Source organism: Alosa alosa, chromosome 12 (assembly GCF_017589495.1).
Source record: "Alosa alosa isolate M-15738 ecotype Scorff River chromosome 12, AALO_Geno_1.1, whole genome shotgun sequence".
In the NCBI taxonomy this organism is placed as follows: Eukaryota; Metazoa; Chordata; class Actinopteri; order Clupeiformes; family Clupeidae; genus Alosa; species Alosa alosa.
The window spans coordinates 5,054,847-5,072,463 of record NC_063200.1 but is presented as its reverse complement, the minus strand read 5'-3'; the positions used below and the strand labels follow the sequence as shown (position 1 = coordinate 5,072,463).

At 45.8% G+C, this 17,617-nt stretch overlaps 1 protein-coding gene across 10 annotated transcripts in view; it reads right to left on the bottom strand.

Moving 5' to 3' along the window:
* The window catches only part of sptan1 (spectrin alpha, non-erythrocytic 1), a 36,505-nt gene that overhangs the window by 1,159 nt on the left and 17,729 nt on the right, over positions 1–17,617 (bottom strand). The window contains exons 19-53 of one of the 10 annotated variants that reach the window (XM_048258486.1): positions 17,256–17,348; positions 16,932–17,066; positions 16,525–16,673; positions 16,058–16,117; positions 15,087–15,285; positions 14,697–14,801; positions 14,200–14,232; positions 13,644–13,679; positions 12,943–12,990; positions 11,893–11,984; positions 11,461–11,605; positions 11,120–11,301; positions 10,840–10,939; positions 10,351–10,548; positions 9,682–9,828; positions 9,464–9,567; positions 9,189–9,351; positions 8,720–8,734; positions 7,398–7,529; positions 7,132–7,269; positions 6,882–6,986; positions 6,426–6,634; positions 6,169–6,289; positions 5,952–6,073; positions 5,564–5,696; positions 5,349–5,447; positions 5,047–5,206; positions 4,768–4,844; positions 4,138–4,347; positions 3,656–3,952; positions 3,294–3,406; positions 2,616–2,633; positions 2,113–2,175; positions 772–826; positions 115–311 (exon numbers count right to left, since the gene is read on the bottom strand). In XM_048258486.1, the coding sequence (XP_048114443.1) occupies positions 115–311; positions 772–826; positions 2,113–2,175; positions 2,616–2,633; positions 3,294–3,406; positions 3,656–3,952; positions 4,138–4,347; positions 4,768–4,844; positions 5,047–5,206; positions 5,349–5,447; positions 5,564–5,696; positions 5,952–6,073; positions 6,169–6,289; positions 6,426–6,634; positions 6,882–6,986; positions 7,132–7,269; positions 7,398–7,529; positions 8,720–8,734; positions 9,189–9,351; positions 9,464–9,567; positions 9,682–9,828; positions 10,351–10,548; positions 10,840–10,939; positions 11,120–11,301; positions 11,461–11,605; positions 11,893–11,984; positions 12,943–12,990; positions 13,644–13,679; positions 14,200–14,232; positions 14,697–14,801; positions 15,087–15,285; positions 16,058–16,117; positions 16,525–16,673; positions 16,932–17,066; positions 17,256–17,348 (4,253 nt within the window). The remainder of the gene's footprint in view (positions 1–114; positions 312–771; positions 827–2,112; positions 2,176–2,615; positions 2,634–3,293; positions 3,407–3,655; positions 3,953–4,137; positions 4,348–4,767; positions 4,845–5,046; positions 5,207–5,348; positions 5,448–5,563; positions 5,697–5,951; positions 6,074–6,168; positions 6,290–6,425; positions 6,635–6,881; positions 6,987–7,131; positions 7,270–7,397; positions 7,530–8,719; positions 8,735–9,188; positions 9,352–9,463; positions 9,568–9,681; positions 9,829–10,350; positions 10,549–10,839; positions 10,940–11,119; positions 11,302–11,460; positions 11,606–11,892; positions 11,985–12,942; positions 12,991–13,643; positions 13,680–14,199; positions 14,233–14,696; positions 14,802–15,086; positions 15,286–16,057; positions 16,118–16,524; positions 16,674–16,931; positions 17,067–17,255; positions 17,349–17,617) is intronic. The other 9 variants (XM_048258489.1, XM_048258484.1, XM_048258487.1 and 6 more) reach the window with 9 other exon arrangements.

Sequence of the window (17,617 nt, the reverse complement as noted above, 5' to 3'; positions counted from 1 at the left end):
CACAATTCAGCCAAACAGGATCGCACCTCCACACAGAGTGAATCACTCAGCTTACTGCCATTATTTGTATGGTGTGTGTGTGTGTGTGTGTGTGTGTTTCCCAGGGGCGCTGACCTGGCCTGAATCTGCTGTTCCAGGTTGTGCTGCATCCTCATGCCCAGCTGGTCCAGTTGGTCCCACTGTTGCGCTAGCCCCACCGTGCTGTGTTCCGTGTACTTGTTGTCCAGGATGAGCGCCTCCTCCATGGCCGCCCCCAGGTCCTCGATCTTCTTCAGCTGGCTGCGCATGGCACGGATCTCCTGGTGCTTACGCTGCAGGGGCACAGGGACACACAGGGGTCAACTCCACACACAGACACAACATCAACAATCAACAGCATGCTCACACTTTCATTTACCCCCAAAAGCGCTCATCATGTCCATACACATTATCCATACATAATACAGCAAAAATGTACATCACTAGATAATGGGTTTTATAGCTGATCCTATCAAGAAAGCCCACTCCAAACACAATCCTAACACACTACACTTCACTAAACCAACCAACGGAACCCTAAATGAAAACCTAATTGAACTGAAAACTTCGCTTTGGCATAAGTAAGTCATGAACCTGAGTAACAATCCCAGGTTCATGAGTGGTTATTGAGGACTTGTGAACACTGATTCTACCTGACTGATAATAAGTGTTAGTGTGTTACCGATAGTGTGAAAACAACTTGTGCAACTGGCCAGAACACAGCTGTATGAATGATCAAGGGCTCTTCCTCACCTTTGTAGCCTCCAGCTGTGACTCCAGAGTTCCGGATTCTTCCACCATGCAGGACCTGTTCATACAGAGCACGATGAGGGATGGCAAAGGTACAAACCCACCCACAGTCACACACACTAGAGCCTTCAGACAGCATGCCACAATCACACTCCTACTCATTTCACTCAAACACACTCATGGACACACTACAATTACATCATCTTGCAGATCAACCTCAACAGATTCTACTAAAGCTTTCTGCAGTGGGATAATGCATCCTGTGAACAGCCAATAAAAGCAATAAATATAATAAACTTGAATTTTTTTTATTGTAAGCATAGTCCACTTATGTGATAATTTCTTTTCTTTTTTCCCCCCTCAACATTTAAATGTTTAAGAATGTAAGCAAGTTCTTGAGCTGGTGACCGAACTTACCGAAGTTTCGTTTCTGAATGGGACCTGACATGATAAAACTATGTATCCCAGAATGCACCTAGAAGCTGCCACTCAGCCCATGCCAAAGAAAGCCATTTCATAATCATGGTATACCTTACCATGCGAGGTTAGGACCTCTACTCACAGGGCTAGAAACTGCTGGGTTTGGTTTCACTTTGTTAATTATTCATTTCCATAGGTGTAATTATGTGGATAGTGAGACAAAATGAAGTTGAATGGATTTTGTTTTTGTCATGGTGAACTTGAAAACCCATTCTTTCCAAACAACGTGGGAGAAGCAAGACAAAAACAAACAAAACAAACGATGGTCCACATTCAGATCTGTAGACTATGTGTGAACAGTTCTGTGTGTATGAACAGTTCTGTGTGTATGAACAGTTCTGTATGTATGAACAGTTCCCAAATTCAGATCTGTATGTATGAACAGTTCTGTACGTATGAACAGTTCTGTATGTATGAACAGTTCCCAAATTCAGATCTGTATGTATGAAAAACATGAACAGTTCTGTGTGTAAACAAATGAACATGGTCGTATGAAATTCATGAACTGTCCCACATTCAGATCTGTCTGTATGAACAGTTCCCACATTTTTTGCAGTTTCCATCCCTGAAACTGGTGCATGAAAATTACGATGAGAAAAAAGAAATCGTGAACTGTACACTCGTTTGAAAAAAGTGCTCAATGTAGCCAGGCCTTTTTTTTTGTTTTTTTTTTGGTTTAAGCAGCTTGAAATCAAGAGCCTCATCTCAGGTTTCACGTAGCCACATTGCAGTGAAGGTTAGTAAAAGGAAACTGCACACGCCAGAGCCCAAATGGTGGGTTTAGACTCGCGTGCATGAAGACACAACCCAAACGGGTGAGGTGGGGTAAGGAGGACGAATCCAAGAAAAAAGGGAGAGGAAAACCTTCCAGAGAGATCATCATCAACCTCGTACTGATAGACACGAATAACCCGTCGATAGGCTATGCTATTCAGAGAAGGGAGGAGGGGGGGAAGGGATGGAGAGTGTATTAAAAAGAAATATATAAAAAAAAGTACTTTAAAGAAATGTGTAACACTAAAATAAAGAGGAACAAAGAGTATACAAATGAGAGATGTACATTCACATAGAAGGTTGGAACCTGGAGTAACAGATCTAGCTGGTTTGGCTTGTGTGCTACTCTCCTGCACCTACCGTTCTGCCCATGTAAATTATGGACAAACCTGCCTCAGGCAAAGTTCCACTCTCCCCAGGTACCTTTCTTAAGGCAGCACCTGGCCTCCGTTGACGTGGTTCTTCACACACCACAAGCACTTCCTCATTCACACCATGTACACACACTCACACAAACATTTTCACCAATCATACATGACAAAAACACAACACTGACAACACAGCAAATGGAGAGGAATAAATATGATATTAACCCATCCAGAAGGTATGTCCTGATAAGAAAAGTGATCCCAAGCATCGAGGAAGCAGCGCGAGAGAGAGAGAGAGAGAGAGAGAGAGAGCAGGAGGGGCGGATGGGGGACAAAGGGAAGAAAGAGATAGATAGAGAGAGGGGGGAGAAAAAAAAAAAAAAAGAAAAAAACATTGGTTAAAACACAGAGCACTGACATCTCTGCCACTTCTCTACCTCACTGGGCGGCACATGAGGAGACACACACACAGAGTGCACAGGAGGTGTGTCCGCGTGAAGCGGAGCAGTGACCCATACACTTAAAGCACCCCAAATAGACACATAGACAACATGGCACTAACACATGCACTGACTTTACACACGGATGACTGAAGACAAAAGCCACTGTGCTGAAATGTAAGAAATCTACCAGTGTTTAGGTCATCAAAGCCCCACAGTGTATGATAACATGCATCAGAAGTGTGTACCAGAACATGCACGGAGAATAAGACCTCAAGATATAGCCCATCAAAACACTGTGCTCCTGACGTTCCATGAGTTGCATGCAAGTCATTTCTGAATAAGGGTCTGATGTAATGGTCACACACACACACACACACACTATGGTAGAGCACACACACACGCAAAACAAAAAAAGCTGCGTTGTGAGGACCCCCACACACACACACACACACACACACACCTGGTCTCCTGTAGCCACTGGTGGAAGGCGTTGGCGTGCTGGGCAAACTCCTGCCGCAGCTTATCGTTCTCCTCCTGGCGCCTCTGCTCCTTCTGCAACTCCAGCTCACGCTCCTGCGGGGTTTAGTGAGAAATGTCATTTCCAAACATTCACAGGTAACCACTCAGAAGTGCTGACAGACCAAAAGCTTTAAGATAAACATCCACATTAATCAACTTTAGCCTGCATCAGAATGGGAATTTCTCAATATAAGACCCACAAGATACTGTAGGTCATGTTTCATCACTAGTAAAGGCTCAAAATCACTTGGTGCCAATTCCAAACATCAACAGCTACACTGGACTCCAGCGAGCATCCGTTACCTTGATGATCTTCTGCAGGTTCCTCCAGGTCTCGTCCAAGGCCTCCATGGTAAACCAAGTGTAGGGGTTGGATACCACCTGGTAGCTCTTGATCTGTCGGTCCAGCTCGGCCAGCTGGTTGAAGTCGGCCTCGGCCGAGCTGAGGGAGGCGCGGAAGGCGTCGTGGGCATCACGTAGCGCCCGGATCTCTTCCAGAGAGTTGCAGCGCACCGGGTCAGTCAGATCCTCCTCAGCGTTCTCAAACCAGGAGTTGAAAGCAGACGCCTTCTTGGCAAAGGTCAAGAACAGGTCCTCAACCTGCATGTGGACAAGGCAGTGATATTGTAGAGGGGCGAGATTCCCAGATTAAATGAAATCTTAGGGCTACAGTATTGCTAATATATTTCTAGACAATAAATCGAGACAAAAACACAGTCAAAATTGTATCAGTTTCTGTCCAAATTTCTATTAAAGACTATTAATGGCATCTGTTGTTCTGTGACCTTTCTGAAGTGCTCCTGGGCTTCCAGAAGCTTCTTCTTGCGGGAATCCGAGTTGGACAGCAGCTGGTTCCAGCGCTTCATGAGCGTGGCGTGGCGGGCCTCGATGGCACGGGACTGTACGTGTTTGGCAGCCAGCAGCTGGTCTTTGAGGGCGGTGATGTTGGCGATGCCCTCCTGCTGGAAGGCCTGCAGGCCAGCATCAAAGGTCTCCTGCAGAGGCAGCCCAGCCCAGCGCAGGACCATGGAGTAGAGCGGACAGAACGAGAGAAATGTGTCAGAAGGGTTTTTGGGGCTTTGCAGACATGCAAGTAAACTCTGCCTTTTTCATGTGTCAGTGTTAAACTATATATATATATATATATATATATATATATATATATATATATATATATATATATATATATATATATATATATATATATATATATATACACATATACACACACACACACACAGTAACAAATTATATACTTAAAGAACACACATCACATTGTTATTCAAAACTGACTTTGGGTTGGACTTCCGTATTGCACTGTATTACATGTCTGGTATGGTTCAGAATGTTATGCATGTACTGTATGCATGTCATGTATGCATGTAATTATTATAATTGCATGTTATGTATCGTACCTGCTTAGTGAGCAGGGTCTGCACTGAGGACAGGTCACGACCATAATCATCAGTCTTCAGGCTGTTCTCCTTCTCACCTGAAGAGACACACACACACACGTCAGAATAACAATACCCAGATCTTTGCTTTGCTTTGCACTAATCCTAATCAAATAATACTGGGTCTTCTCAACTAAGGTTGATGGCTGAGAAATGTTCAATCCATTATCTTCTATCCTTGTAATATATTCAGGAAATTGAGTTGTTAACACCTCACTATTCTCTTGCGTTCGCACTCACCGATCCAGGACTCCACCACGTCGGCCTTCCAGTTGAACTGCAGGAAGGCAGAGTTCTCGTCCAGCTTGGCCTTCCTCTGGGCGGCAGCTCTCTCCAGCTCGGCCACCTTCCCCTTCAGGGCCTTCATCTTAGCCGTGATGTTATCCACATGGTGGTTGTTCTACAGAAGTGGAAAAAAACAAGTTCTCAAGTCCCTGACGTCACAAAATACACCGACATATAACTACAGATAAAAGCCACAAATGTTTAGCAGTGGCACATGGACATATGTATTTGGATTGAGTGACTTGACACACACTTACCTTCTTGATGAGTTCATCTCCATTGGCACATACATCATTCACTCTATCTCTATGCACAGTAAAATCAGTCTCAAACGCTTCATGCTTCTTCAACAAGCCCTGTGGAGACAGACAAAATCCACATGACCACCCATCTCCTACAGCGTCACATAGGAATGGCTACACCAGTCAAGATGATTTCAGAGTGCCCAGATATCATAAGGAGCTCCACTCACCTGCACAGCAGCCAGGGTATCACCATAGTCTTCACTTCCAACCAGGTTCAGTTTCTCATTAATCCACGCTTCCTCTTCCTCCACATTCGCAACAAACTGCTGGTACTCCAGCGACTCCTCCAGTCTCTGCCCACTGCACACACAAAACAGAAAAAACGTTAGCGTCAACATCTGAGTATATGAAGATACACTCCTCTGCTTTGCAGAGAGGAGGCAGATTTCTGTGCTGTTAAGAGTGTGTAGCTGTTACAGAGCTTTAAAAGCAAGGGACAATATCTGTGCATGAGGTCATCAGAAAGTTGTTATATAGAATTATCCATTGTAAAATCAGAAATGCAGGCACAGAGCCTGAGAACTTTTAAGCCCTGCGGTCAGCATGGGGTCTTACCGGGCAGCAGCCAAGTCCTTCAGCTCCTTCCAGTGCTCCACAAACTGGGCCAACCTCTGCTGGATCTCCTCCTGGCCGATGGTGTTGTCATCCGACAGCTTCTTGCCAGTGTCCAGCACAGACTGTTCATAAAAAAAAAAAAAGACCGGTAATTTAGCACAGTCCTTCACAGCTGGTGGTATAGATTACACACTGAAGATTACACCTGGGCGTTCACCTGAATGGCAGGCTCGTGGGCACCCAGCTCAGCCTCCAGCCTCTTATGTTTCTTCCGCAGATTCTGCACTCCTGTCAAATCACGTCCATAGTCCTCCGAACTCACTAGCAATTTCTTTTCTCTGAAAGTGGCAAGTGGAAAACAAAGACATCAGTTCACTAACTGAAGAAAAAAGCTAAATCAGCTTCACACTTCAAACACTTCAGTGTGGTTTTCAATTGCAGTACTGTAGCCAGGACACTAGGGGGCAGCCTTACTTGATCCATGACTCCTCATCGTCCAAATCCCTAAAGAACTGGTGCAGGCGGTGCGACTCGTTGAGCTTGGCACGGCGCCCTGCGGCCATGCTCTTGATCTTGCCAAAGCGACCATTGACGGCATCGCGCTTGTCCTTGACCTGTGTGGTGTCGAAGGCTTGGCTGGACATCAGGCTGTCAGCCTGGCCATTCAAATCCTTCAGACGGTCCTGAGGACACACAAGCAGAGTGCACGGTCAGCACACTCAATGCAGATACATGCACAAGGAGACCGTAGAATCAATGCAATTCTGAATTGGACCAGGCGTCCTTCTTCAATGTGATTATGCTTATATTGACTCTTAGGGAGGATTCAGCACCCAGCTGAGATTACACTAAGGTGTTGAGCGTGTTGGTTCAGTTATTAATTCATATCAATGCACCAATCAGATAGTGGTTGATGGAAATCCTGGTTACCTCATGAGCAGAAATGTCAGCCTCCAGCAGCTGGTGCTTCTTCAGCAGGTTGTTGACGGAGGCCAGGTCTTTGCCGTAATCCTCAGAAGCCAGAAGAGCCTCCACCTAAGAGGAGAAAACCGTTATTTAAAACACTGCAACTGCCAGCATCAGATAGCATCTCAGTCCTAAATCTTCACAGTTTATTCTCCGTTTAAAAGCAAATCTGTAATGTATTGGGTTATTTAATGGTGGTGGTAGCCATGCGTACCTCCGACAGCCAGAAGTCGAAGTCTTTGATGCCGGTGTTGAAGTTCTGCTGCTTGTTGGCCTCCTTCAGCTTCTGGCTCTTCTCAGCAGACTTGTTCACCAGGAACTGCCACTGCTCGTCCAGGGCATTGAGACGGGCCTGATGAGGTAACACACACACACACACACACACACACACACACACACACAATTCCGAGTTTAGAGCACAGCCATTCACTGTATCATTACCACAAAAAAAAAAACACACACACTCGTTCTTTAACTTACCTTGACGGCATCCTCACTGCCAGCACAGGCTCCTCTCTGGATGAGAGTGTTGCCGGTGTCGATCACGCCGCGGATGCGGTCGGCGTTGGCGTGAAGCTCAGCCTCGAAGGCCTGGTGCTTCTGGTGCTTGCTCTGTTGGTGGCGCGGGAGGGGCGGAGGGGACAAAAAAACAGCAGTCAGCGTCACAGAAGGGGCTCACGAGAGAGTGGAGAGTGGTGGAGTTGTGCCGTTTGCCCTTTTTGAGTTGAGTTGGGTTGGGTTGGTCCAGATTGTGTACCTGAGCAACCGCTATGTGTGTTGCTAGTTCAGATTGTGTGGAGTCAGTAAGAGTTTAGTTTTTTTATCAAACTTCCATAAGAATGTGTCTATTAAAGAGTGTCTGAAGCACCATGGCACCCAGTTAAGGTGAGGTGAACACAAACAGTGACATTGAGACACCACTTAACAACGTGGACAGATGATGTGTCCTACGTCTACAGACAGGACAACTGCGGTGACAAGACAAGACACTGATATACAAATGAAGTGAAGAGAACGTCATCCAGGACATATGAGCATCTCTGGAGCTCCTAAGGAAGCGGACATGTTTTGTCTTGTGCTCGTTCCACATGCTGGGATAGGGCGGGGAATGGGAAGGAGAGAGCGGGAGGAGAGGATCATAGCACTCGGCTAAAAAGCGTTCACGCCAAAACAAAACCTACTTCTATACACACATACACACTTCACACTGCTGCAAAAGCTGTTTGGGCTCCCAAGTTGAGAGCTTTATTGCCGGTCCTATTGCAGGTCGCTTTGGAAAAACATAAAAAGCAAAGCTAAAGTCTCCTCCTCTCCTTCCACTGTTTGAACTTCAAGTTTCACCGACCAGATACAGATATATTATTGAATTTAAAGAGACGTCTATGACCAAGTGATCCATGTCAGTGCCTTCCAGGCCTTTGGTCACTGGTCATAAGAGCACCCAGTGTGGAACGAGCTGCTAAACAAAACAACCAGCTTCAGACAAAAGAAAATGGGAAGCCACGCCCAGCAATTACAGTCACATCATAATGATGGATAAAAAGACAAAATGGTTGAACTCAAAACATTAAGGACAAAAAAAAAGATGATGGTATGTTGACAACAAAAATTACAAGATGGAACAACTGAATTAAGAAACCAAAACAAAAAGAAGCCACAACACGCGTGGGTGCGATGGACACAGTAGACAGATGGTACTGGACTACGTGTCTACAACATACGACAGACAGGACACAGACGCAGTACAGACAACACGAGGAGGCCCTAGGGGTTAGTCAGCTCGGGACACTACTCCAACTTACCAGCAGCTTGGACAGCTAAAAACAGACAATAAAAACAAAGAGAGGTTCAGAGTCATTGCCAGTGGTCAGTTGGGAAACGGTTGGCATGGGGAGCTAGCATATAGGGGCTGGGTATTCACAGTTCATTATTTACAAGAGGGACTGGGTATGGAATCTTTATTATTTACATAAGGGACAGGGGATCAAGGTTTTATTACTGACAAGGGAGCTCAGGACTGGAGCAGGATTAACTTCACAGACAGCGGTTATAAACAAACTTGCATCTAACAAAACAACATGTAAAACTGATTAAGATGGTTGTTTTTCCCTCCTAACCAACAACCACTCATTCCAAATACACATTACAAGAAACTGATGCAAGATTTACAAAATAAGTAAAAACAAACAAACCAAACAACCAACCAACCAACCATCAGGAAGAGCTAAAGAGCACAAGTGGCTCCCCCAGAGGAGTGGAGCTGAACAGTACCTGGATGTTGGTGGGGTCTTTGTAGGACTCGTCAGAAGCGGTTTGCAGCTTCTCGCTGATCCAGGCCTCAATCTCGTCAACGTCACGGCTGAACTGCTGCAGCGTCTGGGACTCGCCCAGCTTGGAGCGCTTCTCGATCATCTGGGCCTTCAGGCGGCGCCATCTACAGGCCAAAGATAAACATGACCAGTGAACAATATGATGCCAGTGCAGGCACCGGGGAACTTTAAGCACACATCAGGAATTTGAAGTGGTTGAGGAGCAGTTGCTCTGACCTGTCCAACACCTCATTACGACGGTCGGTGATTTCAGGCTTGGCGTAGTGGTCAGCTCCAATCAGCTGGTCAGCGAAAGACTGCAGGGCAGCAATCTTTTCCTCCTACAGAGCAGAAGTGGGAGTCAAACTCATTAACAACAGACCTACTAGAAGGCTTTACACACCATTACATCTCGAGACTGAGCGTGTCTGGTAAGGTAGTCCCATGTGACCGACCTGGACATTGATGGCCTTGTCGAAGTCCTCGTGCTTCTTGATGAGGGCCTCCACGCTGTCCAGGGAGTCTCCCTTGTCGTCGCTGGCAAGGAAGGCCTCACGGGCAGCCATCCAGTTCTCGGCCTGCTCACAGTCCCTGTTGAACAACTACAGAGAGAAAGAACGCTTTTCAGTCCACTTCAGTGAATTAACCACCAATCATCTGATTAGTGAAGTGACTATGGGCCTTGCTTCTCCTCCATCCATGTAGTATGGAAATGGTGACATTTGCTTTGTCAGTCAGGGGCGTGTTTCCCAAAACCATAGCTGCTAACTAAGTTAGCAACTTCATTGGTTGCAATGCAATTTCCCATTGCCAACCAACTAAGTTTCTAACAGGTTAGCAACTATGGTTTTGGGAAACGCACCACAGATCATTGAACAGCCACTGTTGACACATGACCATCCTAAGTACATGGTTAAAACAAAATATGACAGACCTTTAACGATTTTAAAATCTTTGAGTTGCTACAAGTAATTTAACCCAAAGCACTTTACGAAGGGAGAACCTCACTAACCACCACCAACCATTGCATTTGTTCATAACTAAGTCATTTGTTCATAACGGAGTTCTCATTTCAAACGGAGCTTAATGTGATGTTCTGAGTGTCCTGGCTGTGGCGGCCCCACCTGCAGCTCCAGGCACTGGTCCAGCATCATCCTGCGCTGCACCCAGGCCTTCTCCAGGTCAGCCCGCTCACGGTCCAGCGCCTCCAGCTTCTGCTGGATCTCAGGGCTCGCATAGTGGCCACGGGCCAGCAGCTGCTGCCCAAACTGCTCAAAGGCCTGGAAGGTGCCCGCACGGGCGTCGATCTCAGTGCGGTGCTCCTGAGAGAGAAAGAGAAAGAGAAAGTGGGTGGGTGGGAGAGAGAGAGAGAGAGAGAGAGAGAGAGAGAGAGAGAGAGAGAGAGAGAGAGGGGGGTGGGAGGGAGGGAGTTCCAGAAGACAATGAGAGCCCAGCAATGAACTGAAGAGTAACACAAACTATGTGAGTTCTTGTAGAACTTCAGTGAGTCCAGCGATCTACTGAAACTGTACAACACAAGTCAGAACTGATGTGACTCTGGCAGAGCTCATTGTAGCTCTGAGTGAGGAGTGTGGTCAGGTCAGGTCAGCTACCTGGTGTCTCTCCAGCAGGGCCTCGGCTCCGGTCACGTCCTTGGCCAGCTCGTCTGAGGACACCAGCCCCCTGATGCCGTTGATCCAGGACATCAGGTCTCTGTGTGCAGAATAATCAATACCATCACATGTCTGACCTTTTTAAAAATCTACCACTGACTATTCTTCACATTTTTGAAATTACCTCCTGTTTTTTCTGCCTTTCAGGAGAATCATGTAACAAGTGGTGCAAGAGTCATCATAATGAGAGCATTCAAACGTCCATCCACACGGCCCTCACCTGAAGTCACTGAGGAAGCGCTGCAGATCGTGGGAGTTGCCCAGCTTGTCCTTGCGCTGGTCAGCGCGGCCCACCAGACTACTCCAGGCCGTGTTCAGCTCCGTGCACTTCTCCTTGATGTCGTCCACCGCCTCTGGGTGCGACTGGATCAGACGCTCGGCGGTCTCGCCCAGAGAGTTCACCTGGTGGAGGAGAATATGTACAGTCAACAGAACACTCACAGCCAGCGGTTATACATATACATATACACACACTGTATTGAGAAATGGGAATAAAGTGTCATAATGCATTGACATTAATGTATTATGACGGTGTGTGTGTGTGTGTGTGTGTGTGCGTACCTTGTCTCCCAGGGCAGCCAGGTCCCTCTCGAAGCCCTCATGTTTGCGCTGCAGGGCCTGTACGCTAGCCAGGTCGTGGCCGTAGTTATCGGTGTTCAGAGCCTGGTTCTTCTCCTCGATCCACTCCTTAGTCTCATCAGCATCCCTACGTACCACACACAGCACATGATCCATCAGTCTCCCTGTGTCTGCATTTCTCATCAGTGGCATGGCATCACTGAAGGTTAGGCTATAATGCTATAAAATATCTGATGCATTTAACATACATTTATGTATATGTCCTAACTATGTGATCATGTCCTTCTGTGTGTGTGTGTGTGTGTGTGTGTGCGTGTGTGTGTGTGTGTGTGTGTGTGTGGGTCTGTCTGTGTGTGGGTCTGTCTGTCTGTGTGTGTGTGTGTGTGTATGTGTGTGTGTGTACACTTCTCTCACCTGTGGAACCTCTGCACCTCGTGAGCACTGCCCAGCATGTTACTCCTCTCCTCGGCCAGCTGCTGCAGAGCCCTCCAGCGGTTATTCAGCTCCTACAACACACACACACACACCACACACACCATTCCAACTCTCTCGCGAACTCACACACATTCACAGGCAGGGAAACAGATGCCCAGCTGCAGAGAGAAAGAGGACTGCTACCCTTAAGACTAGTGTCATTAATATTAATGTCATATGCCATTGTCTCTAAAAATATATATTTTTATTTACGGTATTAATGCATTTGAAATGTTATTATCTACAAATGAACTGTAATCCATTTTAATCTAGTGTATAAAGTCAGACTGCCCAGCAAGAGGTAGACTGACAAAGCTTCATAAACACAATTATTTTATTCCTTCAAATGACTATCTGGTAATAATTTCACTATTTTATCTATTTAAAACTGTAAGTGTGTGAAAGCTTGCTGTTTTATTAAAGATGGCATAAAACAAAGATTGTTGACATTCAGGCAGGGCGGTACCATGGAGGAGATTAGGAAGGCGATGCACAAGCACGAACACACACAAAATGGAGGATGGACAATCAGAGGAAGCATTGGGTTTTGGCCGCTTCCTGCCTAAGCTCAGGTCAGATGAACAGTGAAACAACATGTAGGGGTCTGATGGATTAAACTGAGGTATGCAACACTTAAACAGAACGCTGTTAACTACGATGATGGCAATGACTTGACAACGACACAACAAATCTACAGACACGCGGAACAGAAAAGACAAGGACAAATCTAATGAAAATGCAACAAAAATGGAGCTCAGGACAAAATGGAGTACAGGAAGACACTAAACAGTTGGACCGGTGGCTCCATGCCAACACCACAGGAACACAGACAGACTCATGGCTGCGGCGGGTTAGTGTCCAGAACACATCAATCAGACATAATGCAGGTGGTCAGTTGGACGGGACTGCATGGACGACGAGGAAGATGAGGAAGATGGGGGAACGGGAACAGGGCGACTGGGGGTGGGGGGGCTGCAGACCTGATCTTACCTTAATGGTATTAAAGTTAGCCGTCGTTTGGACAGCCAAGCGAACAGACTACAGAATAAATGGGGGGCGTGGCATAGGGAAGGGAGGAGGAGAGAGACAGAAGAAAAACCGCACCAGTCAAGAGTCACCACATCAGAACACGTTCAGAAACCAATTAACAAGCGCCATTACCCGGCACTGCAGAGGAGCAGAGGCCCAAACCACCAAAAGCACCACCATGCCACCAGCAGAGAGCATGCATTAAACATTTACCACTACAAGACAGGGTGCTGCTGGCTCACGTTTCTGTGTCAGAGTGTGTTTCTGTGTACTTGGATAGGGTCTATTGTGTAAGATGGTGTAAGTGTGGTTGAGTGTTAATTTCAGGTCAACCCAGCAGAGACCTTAGTACTGCTGAGATGTGGTGGAGAATTACTGAGTTATTGTGTGTTCCAAAGGAAGACAAAGGACTGTCTGCTCTTCAATTTCAATGGGCAATCTAAAGGTCTTGTTGTAGCAGTTGTAGTAGCAACAACAAATTGTAATTTGAAAGTGGGAACATTACATTTACACAGGGGTCAACTCAAAGGACTAAATTAGTATATACACACACTCATGCTTTTTTGCTTTTTCATTTGGTTAAAAGGTCAAAGTTCAAAGTTTAAATGTCAGTAACTGTAAGACACAGTGGCCTTGTGGCAAGTCAAAAATGTCAGTTTTACCTTCCATGGGGAGGCGTTCTTAGAGTCCCCTTCATCCTGTGGAACGTATAAAAACCTTACTTTAGTTTATCTAAGTACACTGAACATAAATAATATTTTAATGGAAGTCATGCAATGGGCAATTCCATGGAAAATTACATTTTTTGTAACATAACACCAATAAAATGGGATGGTATGGTATGATGTGAATGATTACATGAAATTTGAGGATTTGCTATTTCTGGCTGAAGAATGTAAATGAGAAAAAATGCACAAAAAAATAATGTTATCATTCACATCATACAAATGCCAAGGCATTTCACTGGCGTTATGGATGTGACAAAAAGTCCATTTTCCGTGGAATTGCCCCAATCCACCACAAAAAGATCACCTCCAAGGTTGCAAACATGCACTGGTATGGTTCAACATAATCTACTGTGAAGTATCCCATTTAAATGAACAGTAAAACGTGCCGACAGATGTTAGTAAGACAAACATCAAATCCCCTGTAAAAACCCACACCAGTGGTTAGCATGGCATGCAGTTCTACTCTAGGTACAGACTCGAAAGAGTCTACCTGGCCAGGTGCTGAGGCCAACATCTCTTGTTGCTGAAGAGGAGGAAAAAAATTAAACAAAAAGAGTTGCATGGGTCATCAGTACATTTATTCAAACTCATGTCTGTTGCAAAGTTAAACACTGAGGACTGTAAACATATAGCTGCTGTAAAGAGGACTAGACATATGGCTACTGGAACAAGGACTGAGTGGCCGCTGTAAAAACATGACTTAATAAGTGGCCCCTGTATAGAGGACTGTACAGCTGTAGCTGTTTTAATGAGGACTGAATGTTGCTGATGTTGCTGTAAAGAGGACTGTAAACATGTATCTGCTGTAAATACATGACTGTAATAAGTAGCTGCTGTAAAGACAGGACTGTAAACATGTATCTGCTGTAATGAGGACTGTAAACATGTATCTGCTGTAAAGACATGACTGTAATAACTGGCCGCTGTAAAGAGGACTGTAATAAGTGGCCGCTGTAAAGACATGACTAAGGTGCTGAGTGGGCTCACCTGGGCCTGCACCACAGGGGCCTCCTCGGCCATCAGGCCCTCAGACTCCAGCTCAGACGCCACCTTGTTGATGTCCCTCAGACGAGACTCATTGGCCTTCAGGTCCTGAAACAAACAAAAATTATATGATTAAAATAGATTTCCAGGACAACTGCACAACTCCCACCACAGATTGCAGAGCTTGGTACTAACATTTCCACCTTGCATGGCAAGCTTCACAAATACATGATAATAGAAAATACTAATATGTACAGACAGAACAACTCCTTAATACGTATACCTATGACAGAACAGCTCCAGCTAAAAATGAAAACCTCTCTCTAGGCCAATCTTCACAAATTCAGACTACGGTCTTGGCGTGGAGGTGGACGGTGGGTCGGTCAGTCGTACCTTCTGGAAGTCATCAAACTTCTTCTGCAGCACCTCCACCTGCTCCAGGTCGGAGCCCACCTCCTCGTTGGTGAGGGCGCCCTCCTTCTCATTGATCCACTGCTGCAGCTCGTTGGCCTCCCGGAACAGCATGAATTTCTTGCAGCTTTTCTCCAGCATGTCCTTTCTCTTCTCACCCAGCTCCAGCAGGGTGCCATACCTGCAGCGACGCCACACACACACACACTTACAATCACACATCGGGTGGCTCTGGGCCGTATTTACAAAGGGGACGCAGGCTCAGGTTGACTCAAAAGTCCCAACAAAGCATTGGACGTTGTTGGGAAAGTTATGGTTGAAACCATGACAACTACTCTAATTGGTCTTTTAACCAATATGAAAACACTTTCATTTGGTTAACCACATCCACAGCAATGGATGATTACTTAAAGAACAAAATGTTTACATCTGGTGAAGCAAATTCAGAAGAGGTTTTGAAAACCTATTTTGTCTTGATTATACAGATTTTGTAAAATCAGGATGCATGAGCAAGTCTTCACAAATTCTACAACACACACTGATGGAGAAAGTAGATGGAAAATCACACCAGGTAACTATCTACCAATCAACACAAGACAGCAACAGAGAAGGAGGAGCAGTGAGAGAGCACTAGCTTCTATTCCCAAGCTGAATAGAAGCCTAAAGGAAGATGGAGGATGCATCTGTGACACGGATAAAGAGGAGGAAGAGGAGGAGGCACAAACGAGACACAATGCATCACTAGATACACCACACAGAGTTAGTGAACAGAAGACAAAAACGGTTAAATCGAAGAATAAAGGAGTGAGCACCGATGTTTAGGGAGTGGGTCTACGGCACGTGGCTTGGCATGGTGGATGATGATAGAAGAGAAAGTGAGTGACAAACGGACCACAGTAGACAAAGAGAGGGAGGCTGGTCCTGGAGGTGTGTGGGGGGTTGGGGATACTCACAAGTCCTCCACCTGCTTCATGCGTACAGACACACTGCACGCCTCCTTGGTGACCAGCGTTCTGATCGAGAGGGAGGGGTCACCCATGCATGCGTTAGTGGGTTAGGGGGAAAGAGAAGAGAGAGAAGAGAGAAGAAAAGGGCCAAGAAAAAAAGAGCAAGTGATGAAGTCATTAGTAAGAAAGAAAGAAAGAAAGAAAGAAAGAAAGAAAGAAAGAACAGGGAGGGAAAAAGGTGCTTCTGGTGAGAGCCAACAGTTAAGAAGTATTCAAAGTGATGGAGGCTAGTTAAGAGTGAGTGTTTAAAACAGAAGGTTCAGAAGAATGTTAGCTTCCTGTGAAAAGTCTTGGAAATCGACTTAAAGCTCTTAGTGCAGGAAAGGCATGCTAGACCTGAATGCTCTTAACCAGTCAAGAAGTCGGATTTAAGAAGCACTAGCTGCGAGTGGTGGTTCTGCACATTCTCTTACTGGTTCTCAATCTGATCCTGACGCAGGCCGATGCTGCCCTGTTCATCGAGCAGGTTCTCGCGAGAGGACGACTGGGTGGGGTCCAGCTTCTTCACATAGGCCGCGGGCACAAAGCCCTGACGGTCATTCACCTCCACTTTCCACCAGTCCTGAGGGGAGAACGCAGGGCAGAACATGTTAACGTTAGACTGGACACACTGGACCGTCAAATCAGGCCTTGAGTTTAGTAGACATTACAACCCGGTTGCTCTTACAATGTTATCATCTGTAAGTGCTTTTTTTGAACAAGCTGTTTAGTATAGGCTATAGAAAAATACACTGCCTGTGTGTATTTTCTATTTATCACTTCTATTACAGTGGAGAATAGACCTCGGCATTTAGGGCTAGAGTGCAGCTCTGTGCAGTACCTTGTTGGTGCTGTTGAGCAGGGTGAGGATGTCACCCTTCTTCATGGTGACCTCGCGTGGGCTCTTCTCCTGGTAGTCATAGAGGGCCAGCACCAGCTCCTTGCCAGTCTCATCGTCGGTGGGCGCCACTTGTTGCTTTTGGGGGTGGGAAAAGAAATGCACATTTACTGTGACTCACAACACCACTCCATTAACACCATAAGTGTTGAATTATTTCTTAGTTATGCTAAATTGTTATTAGTAACAGTATAAAGAATGGTTTTAACTATTCTTTTGTCCTATCAGACTGTATGGAATCTTCAGTGTGCTCTGTGCCAGACTCACCCTGCAGGCCTGAGCCTGCTCCTTCAGGGACTGGATGCTGCTGCCGTAGGCGCTCAGGTCAGACATCAGAGCCTCATGCTTCTTCAGCAGAGCCTGGGGATGTGGTCAGATGAGGACAGATTAGCACACATGACAAGACCTCTTACTCTTCAACACCCTTCACCCATCTGAACGGCTTAGACTGATGAATGGATAGTCCTCAGCTGATCTGGAAGTCTAGATGCTTTAGAAGCCTTTAGAATTGAGCATACATTTTATAACCAACACCACAGATTACTTCTCTTTAGTACATTTACGGATCTGCTGAATCTAATCACCATTTTGTTGCCATAGTGTTTAATCATCAGAACTGCCAGGTTGAA